The 8574-nt window shown below is 44.3% G+C and overlaps 1 protein-coding gene across 4 annotated transcripts in view; it reads left to right on the top strand.

Annotated features, from left to right (window-relative positions):
- The first annotated feature begins 2238 nt into the window (after nt 1-2238).
- DRP2 (dystrophin related protein 2) overlaps nt 2239-8574 on the top strand; it is a 44616-nt gene continuing 38280 nt past the window's right edge. For 3 of the 4 annotated variants that reach the window (XM_087941054.1, XM_087941053.1, XM_087941055.1), the window contains exons 1-2: nt 2573-2699; nt 7811-7964. In XM_087941054.1, the coding sequence (XP_087797180.1) occupies nt 7857-7964 (108 nt within the window). In that variant the 5' untranslated portion in view covers nt 2573-2699; nt 7811-7856. Of the gene's footprint in view, nt 2700-7810; nt 7965-8574 lie in introns of all 4 variants that reach the window. The other variant, XM_026703150.2, reaches the window with a different exon arrangement.

Raw genomic sequence — 8574 nt, 5'->3', positions numbered from 1 at the left:
TACCAGAAGCCCTCTCTTGGCCAATAGGAAAGGATCAGCTGCTGCTATCCAGTAACAACTGGCAGAATCGAGGTTGCCAACTCATGGGCTAGAAGCCAACCTTCTCTCCAAGAAATTGGATTTTCTACGTGCGTGGAGAAGTCGTCATTCCGGGTGGCGTCGAAGGCTTGAGTTGGCATTTCTACGTTAAGAAAAGCCTCACTTAATGGGGGTACAAATGAATGTGTTGTAGTTGTCAAGCCTCGGTGGCTCTCAAGCACAGCTTCCCTCTAGTTGTCATTTCTGAATGAAAGAAGCCTTAGCTGAGATCTGTTGAAAACAAGACTGGAGTTCCAGCTCTCTGCCTACCTTTGTTGGTGCTCACCATATGGATTTATAGGTGGGCTTCTCTGATTGCTTTGGTTCCTCTTGTTCATTACTTACAAGTGGGAGAGGAGAATCAGAGAATTGAAGTTCAATAGCCATTTCTAAACAGGTTTTTTATTTTTTAAAGTTGAATGGGCGACATCGGGCAGTTGCCGTGCCCCAAAGACCATGGAAAACGTTTGAATGAAGAGGATGGGAGTGATTCGACAGCCATTCAGGCCAATTTGGAGCAAAGTGCATGGACATGTCCAGTTTCACTTCCTGTCTTGTTGAAGGGCTATAATGAAGTGATTTCAAACAGGATACAACTGGAAATTTTCAATGATCTACCTCCATCCCAATGAGACAGTTTGAAGAGTTAACAGCCAGGAAAGAGCAAACCACGATTTACATTTGAATTCACATTTGCCTTGACCAGAGATGAACAAAAATGACAGAATATTGGCGCCGAAGACATCTCACCTAATTTTTTAGCATTCTATACTTGCCCAATTTCTTTTTTAATCTGCTTAATTTCTTCTTGATTTTTCTGACAGTTTTGGGAGAAAGTCACGCCAGAGTTCTCCCTCAAGGACCAAAGGACCAAGCTCAAATTATCCTACTTCAGGAACCTCTCTCTGGACAATGCCCTAATGTTGGGTAAGATGGACGGAAAGAGAAGATGACAAGGTGAATGGACTCCATTACAGCAACGGCAGGTGCTCCCTTAGAAGTTCTGAAGATGTTCTGTTTAGGGACAGGATATCAGATAAAATCTATTGGATTGAGAAGAGTTGAAACAGACTTGGCACATAATCAATTGGGAGAAACTCTTCAAGAATATCAAGTTATATGTTTCAGCTACTGTTTGAGCTCCATGCATCTAATTTTGCAACCATCTTTACATATTCTATCATAAATGGGTTATAGGTTGAATTAACCTTTAATTAAATAACTAGTGGATTCTCCAAACAATATTGATAACACAGCCCTTTCTAGCTGCTACTTTTCCTCCAGCCTATGAATGGGGCCCTGTTGTGGCTGATTGGGGCTATTCCCATAAATTTCCACCAGCCAAGCGCTTAAGATCTAAATTTGGGGGGCTTTGTTTATGTTCTAGTTTTTAACGCCTGCAATTTGCAGCTGCCAATAGGGTATTTTTTTAAAATAAAATGTTACCATTTTTTTTAAAGTGCTTCCCAGTGTCCCTATAATTTTCCAACTAAGTGATGTGTTCAATAACACGTTCTTTGCTCTTATCACAGAATTCATTTTTAATGCCCCTAAATGTCGACTCCTAACTTACAAGCCGATTATCTAATTCCCAGGGGTGTCCCCGTCCCCCCACAGTTAATTCTTCTGCTATAAAAGTCCATTTTATTGATCTGCCACATTTACAATCTGCCACTTTGGGGGATCCGTAAAACGGACCCCCATATCCCGCCCCAAGCTGGAAAAATGAATCTCGTCCCAACGAATTCGGCTTGGCGAGAAGATGCAAAAGAGCCACCAATAACCTGCGGGGCGGGAGGAGGCCGTTCCAAAGCGGTGGGAGCCACCACTGACAAGGCCAGTCTCCTGCGGAGGGGGCTGGTGGTGTGATCCACCCTGGAGGATCTTCCCGGAGAGGAAGATTTTCCTCCTTGCTGCCAGAACCATCCTGGTGTCCCCAAAAGTTGCCACCTCTCCAAAATGCTCTCCTTTCCCCCCGTCTCCTCCCATCAGCCAAACTCCTGGTCCCTTGGATCCCCCTCCCTTGCTCCAAGCAGGACCCCCGTCCCACGTTGGGAGGGCGCGGGGTGGTGGTGGGGGGAGACTCCTTTCCCCTCACCCCATCCGCGCAGCCTTCCTTGAAGCAAAGGCGGGCGGCGCATGGACTCGCCCGGAGGAGGCGCGCATGGAACGGCACGCCTCGATTTTGCCCGCTCGGCGCCCCCGTCGCCAGTCGGTCCCGCGCCGGAGAAGAGGGTCACGCAGCGGCAGGGGGTGATCCCCGCCTCCCCAACCCCCCACCCTTGCCGGATCGGTCCCTCCTCCTCCTCCTCCTCGCCCCGGCGGGCGGACGCGCCTCGCTTTCTGCCTTTGCAAAAAGAGCCACCCACCCACCCACCCTCCTCTTCCTCGCCAACCGGCTCCGGGTGCAGCACGCTGGCTTTCGCTGGCAGCCATCGCCGCCAGGGGCCAGCAGCGTCGAGCGATCTGCTGGATCTCCGCGTCGTCCTTCGGGGCGATGCGATCGCCTAGCCAGGCTCCGGACGCTGCTGTGGTGGCTTCCCCGGAGGAAGCCTCGATCCGGGCAGGCTGAAGAGGAGCAGCTGCCGCGTCTTCCCTCGCCGCCGGGGAAACCCTTCCAGGTAGGCCGGCTGGGATTGGAGAAGCCGAGTATCCTCTTTCCCTCCCATCCTCATCTTCATCCCCACCCATCCTCATCCAGCCTCTGTGCTTCCCCGCCATCCTCCTCTTCTTCCTCCTCCCTCCGGGCGTCCTTGCCAGAAGGGTCTCTTTTCCCTTCTCCTTGTTTCAGAGCTCTCCCCAGTTTCATGGCTGGTTTTCCAAGGAGATGTTCTACAAGGCAAGCCTCGCCGAGCTTTTACCCCAAGGGAACAGAGCACCCAGCCTTTTAGCAGCAGCGGAGGGAGCCCCTTCCCCCAAAACGCCATCCCCCAAAGAGCACCCCACCTCTTCCCCGCAGCCTCCCTCCCCAAATCTTCCCAGAGACCTCCCTAAAAATTGATCCCAGTGACATCTCTCTGGAGAGAAGAAGAAAAAGGCTGGAACTTTGCTCAGATGTGATGGGAACATAGCATGAGGCAACACCCTAAAAAAAGCTTGGATGCCTGGCTCTACGAAAGGGGAGGAGGCATATAAGCAGGATGACCCACCTTTTTTTGGGGGGGGGGGAGAAGAGATCCAGAGGAGCCGCTACCTTGAAAAGGTGTCTGAAACCAAGGCTGTTGCTCTTGAGCTGGATGACTTTACAGGCTCCCGTTGCCCTTGTTCTCGGATGTGGTCATCCAGCCAAGGAACAGGATCAGAGAATGAGGGAAGAGGAGACATCAGTACAAATTTTAGGGCAGGCTGGCAAGAATCCAAACAGAAAAACCCCGGCAAAAAAATACACACACTCCCTCCACCAGATTGTTTGACCCAAGTCGATACTGAAGTCCTAGTGATGAGTTATGAAGAGGGAATCAAAGCAACTAGAGCTTGAAACCTGGCCACTTTGGGGAGGTCTGGCAAAACCAGGGGATGCGTGAATACACATTTCTTGTGGTTGATTTCAGGGGCTTCCTGATCATTTCAATGAGGTTAATGCTGGGTCAGCTGGATTTTTAACTAGGGTCTTCTTTTAATTTTTGTACAAAACAGGGCATCATCACCTTGCAGATACAAATAGTAAGCTGGGCCAAGAAACTGGGTTCATGCATTGCTGGGGTTGTGCGCACCTCTCCAAGTTCTGGGTGCAACTTCCAAGCTCCTCTAGAAGTTTCCTCCCAGCCCAAATATTTCACAGGACAGAAGAAGGGAATTATTTCAAAGGATGGGAAACAACGTCAAAGATGTTCGAAGAATGTTATTCAAACATGAACCTTGTTTTCTCTTCTGGCACCATTTTATTATTATTTTTGGAGAGTAATCCTTTAGCACACCACTCCAGAATCAAGAGATTCTCAGCCTAAAACAATGTTATCCAACCCAGTCTTGCACTCAACTTTGCTTCTTGTATAAATTGTTCTTGACTTCATTGTGCAAAACCAATTTAGATGATTTGCTGAGTCTGACGTACAGTATTTTAACCTGCCTTTCATAGCAGGAGAAATCTTTTGACACAGAAGAATGTTTCTTTCTGAGACGGTGATTTTGGAATGTTGACATACAAAGAATTAAATGCATCGATTGACTCATTCCACCAACTAGTATTCAAAATATTCCATAGAATCCTGAGGTGCCATTCACTAACAATAGAAAGAACAGCACTGAACCTCCAAATGCATAGCCACAATATTGTGATTGCTTCCTTTTTAATCAAGGGGATCAAATGGACCTGAAATTATCTTCAAACAATCAGGAGCATTAGCTAGAAAGTAGAAACATTTTCTAGCTAGTGAGATAGGATAGTAAAAGTTCAAGAGCACTTGAATTGTACACTAGTCTATATCTTACTTTAAAGAATCTTAATAAAAATAATGTAAATATCTTAGGGCAAGAGCCCAGAATATTTCTTTAGCTAACAAAAGGTTGCCCACAGAGATTGGTGTTGGAATTTCTGGATGGTATGGTGTTATTCTCACCACAAACGAAACCACAAATTAGCCAATCAGATTTCAACCTGGTGTGTTATTCATATGTGTAGTAAGTTGTATGGTGTAAGGGGGTTGAGGAAACTGGGGTTATTACAGGTGAGCTAGTTGGGTGAACTAAGCTATGATAGGTAGAATGGAGTCCTTCCATTTTTCTGCTCATTTGGTTTGTTAGCTAGAGGTGTTTGGAATTCAGCTGAATTCTTATTTATAAATCAGTCAGACCTGCTTTGTCATCTCTCTTTAAACATTCCTTTTTAAAACACTCTTTTATCCTTTGGGGTAAATTATGTTTTAATTATGGTGCAGGGTGGAATAAATTACAATGACTGGTCTCACATAGCACTTTCTGTCACTAATGTGGCTTCAAAGAATCTGATATTCTTTAACTCATACGATTTGGTCTTGTTCTGTTATAACTTATCATACTTTTTGCATTAATATATATATTAATCTTGGAGAACATATATTTAGGATCTCACTATAACATTTAATTATGTTCGATAAAATGTTGGATTTATTATCTTGTGGATTGTTTTTACTTTATCAAGTTTGGGGTACAGCAACGTCTATAATTTTATTTAAGTGGAAAGGTATTTTATGTCTTCTGATTTTAAGGAATCGGTCCAAGGTTTAAGTGTGTTATGTTTTAAATGTTTTTTTAAAGATCTTTTTAAAGTTTTTTTTTAAAAAGGCTTTATGGTTAAAAAAAATTAAAAGATGATATCATGTGTAGCTGTATAGTCCAGATTTAATGTTTAAGAATTAAATTTATTTGACATAGCTATTAATATTTTTACATAGTTTTAGTTTTTGTTGTGCTTAATTCATTTAATCACCATGTTAAGCTAAATATTTTGTTCTTTTTCTTTCCCATGTTACCATTATTTGATCTAAACTTTTTACTTTACATTTCGTGATCGTAGTACGAAAAGCCATGTTTCAAAAACAACGTTTTGAACAATTCCCCCTAAACAAATTCTATTGAAGTCTTTACTGCACAAAGTTTCAATGGGATTTCTTTTTAGCTTTAACTCACAGAAGTCCTGACAGTACCTAGAAAATGCCTTGTACTTTACCTTTGAGGCACTAACAATTGGAAAAGCAAAGTACAGTGCTAAATGTGAAAAGAGATCTATTATACACAAATACCTCTCAGATCATGCTGTGGTACCCGGAAAAAAGACGCTTGCAGCCCGAGTAGAATAATAGTAGTAGTAATACTAGCAATTGGAACCGTGGTTTTGCAAGCAGAGCCATAAAAGTTGCAAAATGCAGGAAAATTCATTCTTTTGTTCTGTGATGCTGTTATTTGCTCATTTAATCAGCTTTTATGCTGTCTTGATCACAAGGGAGGCTCTAGCCAGCATAGTGTACATAGTTGGATTAATAATAAGGATAACAAGACCCCAGACTTAACAACTATTGATAAAAAGACAAAAAAGTATGGATAGTGGACATGGCAGTACATGGACACAGCAAAACAGAAGAGAAAGAACTGAGAAAGAGGGGAAAAATACAAAGGACTGAAAATAGGAGTAGAATGTGGCAAAAGACTTCTAAAATCTCTCCAAGAAAACTACAAGAAGAAGTCCCGATTGCCACGAGTCAACACTGGCTCAAACGCGCACATGCAGCCACTCTCACACATAGACACTCAGATGCACAAAGTTGCTCTACACCCATTCTCCAGGGAGAGGCACTCAAAGGTTTGCTCTGCTTGGTTTGATGTCGCTTCCTAGAATCTGTCAGAACTTCAAAACATTTCATTCGTTTCTCCTTCTTCATCCAATGGTTTTGTAGTCTTCTGTTTGGTTGTTTTCCCACGAGCCGTCGGTTTGATTCGGTTTGAAAAAGTGGGGTGGGGAGAGGGGCACCCCAGAGAGATTCTTCTTCCAGGATGTGCCCATTCGAAGCAATTCCCTCCCGAAGAGCGAGTAAGCGATTGGGCTTTGTAGTATTTGAGGGGAAGTTTCCAAACAGCAAACACGCCAGATAGCTTTCCTACCGTCACATATGCTTTGGAAGTCTAAATCAGAGGGCTTCAGGCTTTGCTCAAGTTGAGGAAACACTTTTTTTCATGAACAAAGTCAATAATATATAAAAATAAATAAGCTCAGTCAAGTTTGCCTTCAGAAGTCGTGGGAGCTTCATCGCTGGAGGCTTTCAAGAAGAGATTGGACTGCCATCTGTCAGAAATGGTGTAGGATCTCCTGCTTGGGCCGGGGGTTGGACTAGATGACCTATAAGGTCCCTTCCAACTCTGTTAATCTGTATCTATCTTGAAGTAAAGCCCTGGCTCTGCCAATTGGCTTCGGGCCCCATAGGGCCCCATTCTGGAGGTGGCTAATAGATTAGAAGATCCCACCCCCACCGCATCTACTCATTGGCCCTTTGTAGCCACATTCTCCTTTTCCGGGATAAATTTCCTATCAGTGAGAAAAATTAACCAGGGGAACCTCTTGCCTCCAGAAATTGTGGGTGCTCCATCAGTGGAGCCCCAAAGCTGTTTTTGTCAAGAGGCAACTGGACTTTCTAGCTTTTCTCCTTTGAAGACGTTTCGCTTCTCATCCAAGAAGCTTCTTCAGCTCTGACTGGATGGTGGGGAATAGAAGGATTTATACTCCTTGCAGACAGCTGGTCATTAGAACTGGAAAAGCTTCTTGGATGAGAAGCGAAACGTCTTCAAAGGAAAAAAAAAAACCCCAGAAAGTTCAGTTGCCTCTTGCAAAAGCACCTTGAGGACAACCATGACCTGGAGGACTGAGAATCTCCATAGACATCGCTGGAGGTTTTCAAGAAGAGACTGGACATCCATTTGTCTGGAAAGGTCTAGGGTCTCCTACTTGAGCAGGGGGTTGGACTAAATGACCTCCAAGGCCCTTTCCAACGTTGTTATTCTGTATTCTTTCCAATGTAAATGATAATGTTTTTATCTTTTTAATGCCTAAATGTTTTTAACTTCTGCTATTTTATATATTGGAAGCTTGATTGTGAGGTGGGCGGCCTATAAACATAACAAACAAATAAATAAATCCTGGGACCTCTGACTTGGGGGCTGGGGAATTCTGGGACTTGAAGTCCCTCCATGGCCGAGGTTGAGATGCTGCTGTAGGTCCCGTGGAAAGATGGAATAACACTTCTGTCCTTCACCTTCCTCCCAGCGGCCACTGCTCAGCCCAGGGTTGGTCCTCATGAGCAACTGTTCTAATGCAGCCCATGGTCATGCAGGGAAGCTCATTCACCCTCCCCAGATGTCGTGAATGGCACAACGCCGGGCCGTCCCGTCGCAACAGCACCTCCTACCCTCAGTCTCAGGTAAGACCTTCAAACTCCACCCAGTGGCTGTCTTCTTCTTTCCCTTACCTGTGCAAGGTGTTAACTCCGACGCACCTTCATGGATCTGATCAAGAAAATGATCCTTAATTTGAAGTCACGGAGCCACCATCTTTGTAACATGGGCACCACCCTGGAATTTCATTTAGTTTAGCTTGCTTTATTGTCACTGCACCTCGTCCAATGAAATCAAATGCCCTCTTCAGTGTACATTATGACTATAAAAAATAAAACACAAACACACATCCTTTGCATTCTATACAATTGAATTGAGAACCCCTGATCCTGCATTAATATGGCACTTTGCAGTAGAATTCAATATAGTTACTGCCCTGGAATAGAAGCTGTTTTTCAGCCTATTTATCCTTGTTTTTATTATCTTGTAACATCTTGCCAGAAGTTGCAAATGCATCCAACATTGGAAGTTTTAAAGAAGAGATTGGGTAACCATTGGTCTGAAATGCTGTAGGGTTTCCTGCCTAAGCATGGGGTTGGACTAGAAGACCTCAAAGGTCCCTTCCAACTCTGTTATTCTATTCTATAGCACATCAGGCTGGTTGATGGAAGAAGAAAGAGGCAGAACTGGAGAAGA

This window comes from Pseudonaja textilis, chromosome 12 (assembly GCF_049901715.1).
Source record: "Pseudonaja textilis isolate UNSWEBS1 chromosome 12, rPseTex1.2, whole genome shotgun sequence".
NCBI classification, from domain to species: Eukaryota; Metazoa; Chordata; class Lepidosauria; order Squamata; family Elapidae; genus Pseudonaja; species Pseudonaja textilis.
This window is presented reverse-complemented; position numbering and strand designations above follow the sequence as displayed.